Here is a 12,836-nt window from a genome sequence, read left to right on the forward strand (position 1 = left end):
CCCCTCCCGCAGCCCCGCACAAGCTGTGACAGCCCCCCCGGCACACGCTGCTCCCCCGGCCCAGCCCCTGCGCCCTCCGGCACCGCAGGACGCCTGAACGAGCAGGTACTGGCTGAGCACCCCATCACACTCATCACTGTAACGTCCCTTTTGGCCCCAAGCACAGCGCCCACCCGCACAACAAACTGCTGAACTGCTCCTTCCTCAGCAGCTCTGCTGCTGGGGAACCCAACCAACAGACACCGGGTCAAACTGACCCCTCACACCTTCACAACCTTCCAGCTGCAATTTGTCAGGCTTTTTTTTTTTTTTTTTTTTTTCATGGCATTTCTAAATCTTACAACATCATTTGCAGGAAAAGTTGCTTTCAACCAAAAGCAATCTTTTGCTAATGGTACAGACATGCAGCCAGGCAGCTGCCTTCACTGAAATAATTGGAGCAAAAAATTCATATTAAAAATTTAACGCTAAAAAGGTTCTGAGAAGAAAAGCCCTGAAGAAGCCTGGCAGTGGGGTTGCAGGAAGAGGTATCCAATAGAGCTGACTTTGCATGCCACCTGCTTTGCAGGTATTTTTAATTGCTCCTTGGGAGCAGGAGGCCAAAAAGCAGGGGGATTTGGGGAAAAGAGTGCAACCACACAGCTGAGCCAACAGCTCATGCCAGAGCTTAAACTGGGAACAATAGCTGAAGGGAGAATGGCTTGGTGACAGGAATATCAATCTTCCCACTTGCATTCAACTTTCACCACGATTTATCCCACCCTTTCACAGAAAACAAAGAGCTCACAGCATGGAAGTCTGTGTACAGGGGAACACCCAGGAATTAATCTTAAGAACCAAGTTACTGCCTGTTATGAATGAACAATGGCAATCAAAAAAAGGCCTTTACCTCCCTGGAATCTTGTGTAGCAATACTGTGCTGTCTGCCACTCTCCACTTTAGCAGTTACTAAAATGCAGTCATCTCTATCTTGATCCCTATGACTTTATGCACTATAAGACAATGAAAATATTATTTTAAAGTTTATTCTATTAAATGCTGCACAAAGACATTTTGGCGAGCAGCAGTGGAAAGAAAACACCTCAATGCATTTATAAGCAAGTTTATTTAGCTTTCTTATATATCTATTGAGATATATATATATATATATGAAATATACCCACAAGTAATTACAAAAGTGTCCAAACACAAGTTCTAGCACAGTACAGTAAAAAGTGGTATTCTAGAAGAAAGATGAGATCTACAGTATCTTTGCTTCAGGAGGAAATATTTCCATTAGACATTGTAGGCAGAAGAGGAGACATTTCCTCCATGGCCTGTCCAGTTAGTATGGATAAATACACCTGGGTTGGATAACAACTCATACGTGTGGGCCCCAAAGTAATCACGCTGGGCCTAGGACAAGAACACACACACAGAAAGACACATGAATATCACAGTCACAGGAGTACCACAAGTTGCACCTACTTACACCTCACTATAGGAATACTAGAAATAAGATCTGACTCTACTGTTATAACATTGAATGTTATTTTCTCATTATTAGCAAAATCACTGCCACGAAACATTTATTAATATCTAGTAATTAAGGGTTCTGTAGAAAGACAAGTATATTATTTCTGATAGGTACTAATCTAAAAAACAAGCACTTACATACACCTAAAGGTTCAAAGATACACCTTTATAAAGTGTTTTGATTCAAATATATTACCCTTGGTTCACAGATGAACACCAACACCTGCTGGGCACTGCCATACCCATACCTCTGGTGTTATTTATCCAGACATCTCAGAGTGTTTTGTTGTCATGAATTTCAGACTTAAAATGACATCAGGCAATCCATGCCTTTATCTTTACACTGTTGGGAGTGATGAGGACATATTGCCATCATGGCCTTTTGACTAGTATTTCAATAACAACACTGCAGTAGCCAGAAGATCTGCTGTTTCAAGCACCTACCTGAATCAGGTTTGCTGGTAATACTTTATGCCTGTATCCATCATAAAAAGAAAGTGCTGTAGTGAAGCAGGGCATAGGGATACCAATCTGCACTCCAGTACTGATCACACGTCGCCAGGAGTCCTGGGAGAGGGGAAAAGAGAAAAAAACCAACAAAACAGAAAAACTAATCAGTGCTTGCTCAGAGGTACATTCAGGCATATGAACTATTCCAGCATAACAGCATGTGCTGTTTCACATTGTATGAAATCTAATGACAATGCAGCAGTAGATTCCTCATTTCACATACACAAAATTAATCCAAAATAATGACAAGTAAGATAAGATTTAACAAACAGGACAATAAAAGTGCAGACATATACTTCCCTCTCAATCAGACCACAGCCTCCAGCAAAGATGCTGCTCTTTCACAGAATCAGCATCAGTGCATCCAAAAAGCATGAATAGAGTGGGGAACTCACATAGCAAACACTGAGGCATTTTCAGGACCTCTCATCAAGCACAGTACAAAGCCCACCCCAGAACAGCAGAGGTCAGCACAATATTTCAGAGATGTATGTGCATAATCCTCATTTCAACTGTACATCTGGTTTAGTAACCTGCCTGGAATATTCAGCTTCAGTTAAAAGAACTATTAATGATAATATATTACTTCTTTGTTGATCAGATAATCTGGTTTTAGTTCTGCCTGTTGACTCCATCCAAATTAGGACATTGTTTGCACAGACCCAGGTCTAATGAATAGTGGGTCTGGAACACTGTTATTTTGGTGCTACTGCAAACAATGATCATAGAGCAGAGCTTGACACCCTGTATAGCTGAAATCCAAGTGCAACCAGCAGGCACAAGTGGCAGGGCACTGGTAAGAATGTTCACACAGTGTAAACATTTCTTCCTGACACTGTGGTTCTGAATTGCTAGATTCCCTTTTTTTTCTTCATTTATAACTGACATTCTCCAACTTCCTGAATGAATCAAGAGGCAAGAAGCATTTGTGGGCATTTTTTCAAGGACAGGCCACCAGCCCTGTTGTCTGGAAAAATTCCAGTTGGGACCTCAGTATAGCCCACCTCATCACAGTAACTTGCTTGTTGAGTATCAACCAGCTCCAACTGTGTGGTTTATTTTCTGTCCTGATCCTGTAAGGCTGGTATGTTCTAGTAAATAACAGTACCTTGAAGCCATAGAGGATGAATTCCTACGCCCACACACATGCACAGTCCCAAAGAGCTTGAGGAGAGATCTTTATAGAGATCTTTGGGATAAAGGATGCTGTATAGCTATGCTTCAAGGATGTTGTTCATTTTTCAGCCTAAATACACTGGTGAAAGTATCTCCTGGGAAAGAAGCTGAAGAATTGTGAACTATTTTGTTTATGCTCTTCTGTTCTTGGAAACTCACCTGGCAGTTTTCAACAGCTGTCTTAAAGAAGTCATCCAACAGCAAATTCTGGAGCTCAGGGTTTCGATCAAAAGCATCTTTGATTTTTCCCAGGAACACACTAGGTAGGACACATGTAAACCAGGAGTCAAACCTCACAGCTTCCAACAAAGGCCCAGAATCCAAAACTTTCAGTGCCAAAATTTGACTCAGATAGACTCAAGGCTCCAAACATGGAGAAAGATGCAAACAAAAAGACTGAAGAGCATTTGCAGTTGCTAAGCCACCAGAAAATTGGCTTCATTGCTAACCTTTAGTGCCATCTACAGAAAGTCTCTTGGTATCTTATCAGCAGTTTAACTCCATGGATTTCCCAAGAAAATCTCCAGGCTTGTCAGTCAAGCAATACATAAACCAAATTGCCTGCCCTTCTCCCCTCAGCAACTAAATGATCTGCTTGTTTTAATTACCTTCTGATGATGCAGCCTCCTCTCCACATCAGTGCAATGCCACCATAATTCAGTGTCCAGCCAAACTCTTTGGCTGCTTGTCTCAGCAGCATGAAACCTTGAGCATAGGAGATAATCTTGGAAGCATACAAGGCCTAAAAAAAACAAATTCACAGTCCAAGTGAAGTCCCACAAAGTTGAATAAGAAATGTCACAGTCTACATACTCTATTTTGTCCACATCCCATCAGGATTGAGTAGAGTAGCCACATTCCAGCTGCCTGTGAACCAAAATATCCTTTCCAGTTGTTGGAAAGTTTGGTGTGAATGAGATATCAAGAGCTATTATCCCCATTACAAAGCCAAAAGTGTTGAGGGGTGAAGCAGTGAGATCCTGTGCATGAATTACAGCCTCTGCACCCCACCTTGCTGTCACTGCCCACTGTGGCTTGGACTTGAATTCCTCCAGGACTGTGGTCAGGAAAGCAACTGGTAACATTACGTGTTGTGAACACCACCAGAAAATGCACAATGGGACAGCTGAAAGCAGAAACCAAACGCCATGAAATGTAAACACAAGAGCTCCTCACCAGGGTTTACAGCATCCAAAACCTGCTTTGACATGCAATTTCATACAGCACTGCCAAGCAGGCTGACTCACCTTTCGAATGTCCTCCAGAAAGGCTTTTTTGTCCCCACCAAACGGAGTCATTTTAGGCCCATTCAGCAGCTTACTGGCCTGTACTCTCTCATCCTTGAGGGAAGACAGGCACCGAGCAAACACAGCTTCACCTTTAAGTATGATAGAAAAGGGTGGAAAATTAGAAAGTTCAGCATCACTTCAGGTCTGAGATCCCTGTGCTCAAGCACACAGAGCACCCCTGGATGCTGAGCCACATGCAGAGTGAAAGTCACACAGGAACAGAGATGTACAAATTCATTATTTCAGCAGCATTACTGAGGGACCAAACTGCCAGTCAGCATAACTGCTGGGGAAATACTGACTGATACAGCTTTCAAATGATAAAAAGAAAAAATAAGGCACGAGTCATCTGTGTGAAAATTTGTCCTCAAGAACCTTCCCCAGCTCTTAGTTTTAAGAATTGGTTTAAGATCTCCTAACTATAAAAGATGGAGAGTTGCTCTGCAGACTAGTGACAGGCAAGGCTGAAGACTTCACTCATTACTGAAGATGCTTTGAAGATAAAAGGCTGATGCATAAATTCATTCATATGAACTAGATGTGCTCTGAAACACACATTTGACAAAAAGAGCAATTAAAATCAATAATAAAACAAGCAGGTTAATTTACAAGAGGAAATAAGTTTTATAAATCCACTAGGCCCAGCACACTGGCCTTCAGAAGCCCTTAAGAAAGTTTTATAACATCACTAAGCAGGTTACTAAATGTCATCTGCCAGGGCTAAGGAGTTAGTCAAGCAGTATCTTCAGCACCTACAGAGACAGTCTGAATGCCAATCTCTTGATCTGGCTCAGTCAGAGCCTAATCATGCTGGTTTAAGATGTACACATTTGCAATTAAAAATGGTATTGTTAAATTGAAAATAGTAAGTTTCCTTTTCAAGGTCTGAGAAAAGGAAAGCAGTCAGGTTCATTACTATAGTCCTCATACTTAATTTTTCTTCCACTTTCTAAGTGAGACATGATTTAAAAAAAAAAAACCAAAACACAAAAAAAACCCAAACACACACCAAATGAACTAATCAAAAAGAACATGAATGAGTAATGTTTTCCCAAGATTATGGATCCTCCCTGCAGTAGGATTAACAGACCATATCAAAATCAGAACTGGCTCCTTTCCATTTCTGCAAAAACTTCCTTCTACACTGTGGAGGAGAAGGGTGGGGGAGGAGGAGGAATCAGGAAAAAGCAGGAGTGGCATGACTCTGCTTTTACAAGCAGAAGTCTGCAAGTCATGCTTATTCAGTAAAACCACACGCAGAGCAACTGCCCCAAGAACAGCCACGTTTGCACAAGGGCTATTGCACATACTTCCCAATCAAGTCATCATTACCTAACAATCCTTCCCTGGCACCGCAGGGGACTAATTAGGGAGTGTCTCCTCCACCCTTGATCTTTGCAAGAACCCCAAACAGGAGAATATTAACAGCACTCCCTCTTTTAGCCTACTAATACAGTTCTTCTTATCTTCTAACATAACAGGACTTGAACAGCCAGGATAAAGAAAAAAAAAAAGATAAAGAAAGCATGAAAATTAAAGCCAACCTGAGAGCAAAGAACCTGTTAAGTCAACTTATTAATTCAACAGGAAAGTCCACATTGGGCTTATGGTAAGAGGGCACTCAAAGTGTGTTGCAGATGTAACACAAGTGTGTCACAATTCCACCCAGAGGCCAGGTTAGACTGTTAGGTATGGATGTGAGCAGGTGAATTCTCACACTTTAGGGATATAATTCAAAGCAATTACAACATACATTTCCATCATCTTAGTTTGGCTTTGGATCAGCAGCATTATAACCACAACACAAAAACCAGCAGCAGTCCAGCGTGCATAAAGACACCCCACAAGCACCTGTTGTGGTGGAAAACCAGCAGCCGCCACCCCAGGGCAGCAGCCTTGCTCCTGTGCTCCAAGAAATCTGTGTGCTCCTGAACCCAGCCCTCCTGCTCAGCTGGGTTAGCCAAGTTACACTGAAACACAGAAAACTGAGGTAGATATCTGGAAAATAATTATTATGCTTTCAGAGAAGTGCAGGTACTTCTCAAGTTGTGGTGAAGTAGCAAAGTTTTAAGGGTGTCCTACTCCCCCTTCTTTTTCTTGTCACATTTTTAAGACTGCCATGATATTTCAGCAGCAGATAAGGTGGGGAGGTCAGGGATTACTGAGAGGAATGCTGCATCAGCACTTCTTGCACTTACATTCCCCTGTCACCAGAGTCACCACCAGCACTGCACAAAGGCACAGAACAGGAGTGCTGCCATATGAGAAAGAAATTAAAGGCCCAGCAAAGGGCTCTTCTAAGTTTTCTATACCAAATTTTTCAATACAAAATTTAATAATATGAAAACTTTTCTAAACTTCATAAATACAAGAAATCAAAAAATATAAACATTTAGAAATATTAAAAAACCCTACAGGCCCAGCAAAAACCCCCAGCAATGGCTCTAAAGAGCAGAAAGACTGCAATAGCTACCCCTAGCAGAGCCTCTTTTGTGAGCCAAGCCCTCGTGTGGGCTCATTTCTGACACGACTGTGTTAGATCATGCTCCTTACTGTGATGTGGCACATGCAGGGAGGACAGACAAGGCCAGATAGAAGAACCAGTTACCTATGAGTGTGACAGGGACTCCATATTCCAGGGCAGAAATGGCTGTCCACTTCCCTGTGCCTTTTTGTCCTGCACTGTCCTTGATCTTTGGGAGGAGGTATTTGCCATCAGTGTCTCTGAATTTGAGAATATTTGCTGTGATTTCAATCAGGAAAGAGTCCAACTCTGTCTTATTCCATTCCTGAAACACCTGGAAAAGGAGAAAAATTGTAAATATATCTAATCTTGAATTGCTTGTATATATAGACACACACACACATTGATTATTATTATTTATCTACCATATCATATAAACTGATTTATCAATAGATACACACAGAATAAGGTGACAGTACCCTAGGTACTGGGTTTTGGTACTCTGCCACATCCACCAGTGACTTCAGCACTGCTGAGAGACTGTTGAGCAGAGCCCAGCTCTGCAAGGAGCACAGCCCAGACTCAGCTGTAGAGCACCCATCTCCACCCAGCCCATCCTGTTGCCTGTCACCACCAGCACTGAAGGCTGGACACACAACTGCCCTTTCAAGTCACATCACACTCACTGACTCGCTTCAACAGTCTTTGCAAGACTTGTCTGTTCAGCTGCCAATGCTCAATGTTTTACTACTTTTTTCAGGCAAGGTAATTCTTATCTCTGCACATACCTCTGCTTCCAGAGGAGAAATCAGCTGCAGAGTGGGAGAATTTATACAACTTCTATCAACATTCAGGTGTATGTGCTTCCTGCTCCCTGACTCATTTGAAGCTCAGGAACACTGCACACTGCCCCTTGTCAGAAAAATTAACTTTGTGTATGTCCAGCAGCTTTACCCAGGCTCATCTGCCTCCAACAGTGGCAAACAGCCACCATGGCTCAAGAAGGTAAGACAAAAAAACACAGCTTACCTGGGACATCTCATCATGCTCCATGCCCACCACATCTTTCATCAGGTGATAGGCCTCACAGATCAGCTGCATGTCTCCATATTCAATCCCATTGTGCACCATCTTCACAAAGTGCCCAGCACCCTCATCTCCTACCTGTCAGGAAACATCAAAATATGCCATCAGCAACAGCACTGCCACCACTTTCAGGGTTTAATACCTGCCCATGGCTTTCTTCCACCTAAAGGAAGGGAAGAAGGAAGTAAACCCAGTGCTAACTGAAAACACTCTGGGTCCAAATCTATTTAGCCCTCCTAGCACATACATGATCCACCCTAAAACTTTGTTTTTCCATTGTATGGGATGGATTATCAGAGATAGCTGATTTGAATTTAATGCAGCCAGAAAATCAACCCACTGATGTCACTGGATGCATGAGCATCAGCAACCAAACCACCTCAGCATGGATCTAACCGCAAGTTAAGGTCAGTATCAAATAAATATTTACCCAGTCACAACAAGGTTCCCCAGATCCCACTTTAGCAGCAATGCTTTGAAATATGGTCTTGATGTGGGGCCTGTGGGGAGAAACAATATGCCTCAGCAGATGGGCAGAGGACACAAACACCACAAGAAAAAAACCTGTTGGTATGATGCATCCTTCTGTAACCTGTCAAAAGGCAGCCTGGGGCGAACAGCCTGGCAGGTTGATAACCCACCACACAGCAAGTATCAAATAAAATGTACATTGTTCCCAGGACTAGATATTGTTTGTAAGAAATGGGGACAACCCATGTGGTGTTTACAACCCTGCACAAAAGCTTAATTTACATAAATGAGCCCAAATATTATCTTCTCCATTTTAGAAATGGGGAAGTAAGAGTCAGGTCATGTTACAGGCTCACACTCAGAGAGGGTCAGTGGCAGCTGAAACAAAACCCCATTCTGTTCTGTGATCTGGAGGAGGAGAGGAAAGGAGGAAAGAAACGCCACCAATGCAAGATGTAGTTACCTGCACTGTTGCAGTCACTGGGAGCTCCTGTCATTGCCAGGCTCCCCTACTGTAGTAGATTGCTTAGCTCAAGGCTCAGCACAACAGCATGGCAAGCTTGGAGCACATGAAGTGACCACTGGGAAAGAAGCATGGGTGGCACACAGGCTGCAGGTGATCAGATCACTGCTGTGTTGTTTCTGACTTTGGGCTGTCTAATTCAAACAGGCTGATACTGGACTGAAATGCTAACACAGATGGATAGGGATTTAAAAGACTCTAAGGCTCTGGTAAAGCCCAGACAAAACTTTTCTTTTCACATTTACAAAGAGAATGAGCAACCAGGAATAAAGCCTAACATGAACATTGATGTACAGTCCTTTATACTAACATGAGTACAAAACAACAAGGCAGAAACTTGAAAAAAAATGGATGTATTCAGCAATTCAATGTACTGAAGCCTCCTTTTACACTGTGTGTCACTGCAGGGATGTTTGCTGATGCTTGTTTCATGGTTAACAGCTTTCCAAGTGCATAGGACCATAAAAGAAATATCATAATCTTTTTTTTTTTTAATTAATTGACTTTTTTTAATTTATTTAAGCAAAATTTTTTTCTCCCCTGGCACACATTCCTTCCTGCAGGTTTCTGTAGGTGCTACTTTAGCCTGTAACTTCCTGGAAGAAAAGAAATGCCCCTTTTGTACGTGCCATGAAGGCTCAGCACTGCCCTGTGACCCCAGTTGGGCTGAGAAATCCAGAGCCTTGAGGAAGTGAGATGGCAACATATCTTGTTCTCTCCACACCCACGCCCTCCTCCTTCCCTCAGCTCTCAGTGTGAATAGGAGACAATTGTTGCAGGTCATTTTGAAGAAGAATGTAGTAGTTCATGCTTACCAGGCTTCTTTGGCTCCTCCTGGCATGAGTGAAGGGCCATATCTGGCACCCTCCTCTCCACCACTAACACCACTTCCCACAAACAAGATGCCCTTTGCCTGCAGCTCCTTGCAGCGCCTCTGGAACAAAGAGCAGAGCAGCATTATTGAATTTCTCCTCATGCCAGAGTCTTGCAAACAAAGGTTAGCAATTCAGGCCTAAAATTAGGCTTTCCATTCTGCTCTGGACATGCTAGAAGACAACCTCAGAGAAAGCTTGCATGTGCACCCAAGCGAACATTAGGAAACTTCCTGTTGCTTTGACAAGGATCCTTGCAAAAGAGGCTGAGAAAACAAAGTCCTTATAAAGCACTGAATAGAAAAGAGCAGAACTGAGGCTGAAAAAGGCTCAGAATTAAGTGTCAGGTGATCCCTGCTGTGTGCAAAGATGTGGGGGAGGCAGATTAGGCCCAAGGTGGAGTTGCTGAGTTCATTGCAAAGGGAAGGTAGAAGCATGGACGTTGTAAGGGAAACTAATTCCCTGAGTGGGAGGGCAGACTGAGATCCCTGAGGGGAGCTACAACCTCCCCAGGTATTAATCCTTATTTAGCACCTGTTCTTTACTCTGCCATGGCCAACTCACTCACCTAAGATCAGGATGCCAAAGCAAAAAGACTAATACCAGCACCCCTGCTGAGATTCAGAAGGACTAATCTGAATGCAACATTTTCATCTAAACTTCCCAGATGCTACCAAAAATTCTACAGTTATGGCCTCCTCAGAAGCAAGTTGTTTTGTAGGGTGTTTCTGGTTTTTTTTGTTGTTTTGTTAGGTTTTATTTAACAGATAATTCCTCTGCTGTTTTAACTACCAAGAGAGCCAAAGCAGCAGTTCTGTCTTACTGGATTTTCCCCGGTCATGCAGGACTGAGATCAAAAAACTCTATTAGTAACGTTGGATTTTCAAATCTCCCTGAAAACTCTTTAAAATTGTAATACGAAATTTTCTAAAGCCCTTCACCCTTTCCTAGATGTAAAAAAAAAATATTTCCGTGATCATTTGGGCAACTCCTGTAGAAATATACTTAGAGAATAATCCTTAACTACTGTGACAATTGCTTTTCAACAGGCTCCATGATCTAGTTTTGCAGAGATAACTCAAGTTTGACCTTCCCTGAACAGAGGGATGAAAACATCTTATTGACTGACTATTCTGATGATCAAAGGAGAAAGAATCATGTGTATTTTATTCATCCTCTTTGGATACAAAACAGACTTACCGTGGTATCTCTATACTCAGAATTCCCACCATCAATTATGATGTCTCCAGTCTCCAACAATGGCACCTGCCAAAAATAAATCAACATTTTGCTTTTCTTCATGCATCCAAAATGTCATTAACGATGAATAACTGAGATCTTGCAGAGGAATCTTCTCCAAAAGACAGCCAAGAAGTCTCAGGTAAAAAGAGTGTTTGCCTCACCAGTTTGTTGATGAAGTCATCCACTGCACTTCCAGCCTTCACCAGCAAGATAATGCGACGGGGCTTCTTCAGCTTAGAGACCATCTCTTCCAGGCTGTGAGCACCAATCACTTTTGTTCCCTTGGCCTCATTGGCCAGGAAGTCATCCACTTTGGAAACTGTCCTGTTAAAAGCACAAACCTAGCAGAGAAGAAAACACGTGAATAGAAGCTGCCAAGAGAACAGTTACTTTAGCTCAGGCTACAAATCACATAAGCAAGGTTCAACATCACATGCTCTCCCACTTCCACCTTCCCTGAAGCCCCAGAGCAGGGATGAACCCTTAGCATGTCTTTGCAAGCACCTTGGAAGCCTCTGGTTAAGGACCAAGCCCAAAGCAAACTTCAGGGAAAAATCACACCTAACACATCAGGTGGCCAGCTAAGTTCAGGCATGCACTGCTGGTTTTCTCTGGAAACAAGACAAAGGGCAGCCTAGGTTATAACTAAAAGGAGGAAACAACACCCATTAGACCATCACAAGGAAAGAAAAACAAAACCACAAAATGCTCAGTTCCAATCCCAAGTGCTAGCAAGTCAGCCTTTCTGAACAATGTTTTCTTTTACTTACCACAAAGCCATGGTCATTCATGTTCAGAATAAGGTTTTGACCCATTACAGCCAGGCCAATCAAAGCAATGTCTGCTCTGGAATGTGGAAGAACAAAAATGCCAGGTAAGTCTCATTAGCAGTGACCAGCCAACCAGCATCCATACCCTCTGCCAACCTGTTCTTCTGTCACCTGGGGGGCCAGAGCAGCCCACCCCTTCCTAACAAAGGCTGCAGCACCCCTTCTGAATTGGTTCTGTAGGCTATTACAGCAAAACGTCCCTGGAGCTCCCAGTCAGTCCAGCAGACTGGGCATTGTGAGTGGCATTGTGGCCAGTGAGTGGACATTAACTCACAGCATATTTCAAGCCACCAAGATTCTTCCCAACTACCAAGACACAACTGGACAACTAAGACCAGGAAGCTACCCAGCACCTGCACTAGGAGGCAGGGAGTGAAGTGAGTGGCTCTAATATGTGACTGATGGATCCAGCTCTGTCCCAGCTCCCCAAGTATCAGATGCTGCACCAGAAGATCACATCTCAACGCTACACCATTTCATTTTTTTTTGCTTCTGCAATGCGAACTGACTCAGGTCAGGAAAGAGGAGATTCTGTTTCGGCTGCCCCAGTCAGCGAGAGCACAGAGAGCCCCAGCCCGCCTGCCCCCCCTCCTCGGGCCAGGACCCGCTTCCTGCTTCACAGACATCGCTCTACAACTGGTGCCCCCCGGATTTTATAAAAGTCTCTCAGCCAACCGGCTCACTCTCCTCGCTGGCCCCTCAGCCCCTTCAGAACGTCTGAGGTGACCAGAGCCACATCCTCTCCTCCCTTCTCCCTCCCGCACACGCTGCGGGACCGCACGCACCACCGGGCCAAGGCCAGCGCGGCTCCCGCCGCCCCCTCACCCGCCCGGCTCAGGCTCCCCCCACCCCTCACAG

The 12,836-nt window shown here is 43.6% G+C and overlaps 1 protein-coding gene across 1 annotated transcript; it reads right to left on the reverse strand.

Annotated features, from left to right (window-relative positions):
- Positions 1-1,088: 1,088 nt before the first annotated feature.
- PGD (phosphogluconate dehydrogenase) lies at positions 1,089-11,994 on the reverse strand. The gene is made up of 12 exons (XM_010005142.1): positions 11,919-11,994; positions 11,310-11,489; positions 11,107-11,172; positions 9,850-9,968; positions 8,471-8,540; positions 7,984-8,118; positions 7,099-7,288; positions 4,449-4,579; positions 3,810-3,943; positions 3,361-3,460; positions 1,960-2,082; positions 1,089-1,395 (listed from the first exon to the last, which is right to left on the reverse strand). Exons 1-12 carry the CDS (start codon positions 11,961-11,963, stop codon positions 1,276-1,278), a joined length of 1,413 nt encoding a protein of 470 aa, XP_010003444.1. The 5' UTR covers positions 11,964-11,994; the 3' UTR covers positions 1,089-1,275.
- Positions 11,995-12,836: the final 842 nt, after the last annotated feature.

This window comes from Chaetura pelagica, unplaced genomic scaffold (genome assembly GCF_000747805.2).
Source record: "Chaetura pelagica isolate M959 unplaced genomic scaffold, ChaPel_1.0 scaffold159, whole genome shotgun sequence".
Lineage (NCBI taxonomy): Eukaryota > Metazoa > Chordata > Aves > Apodiformes > Apodidae > Chaetura > Chaetura pelagica.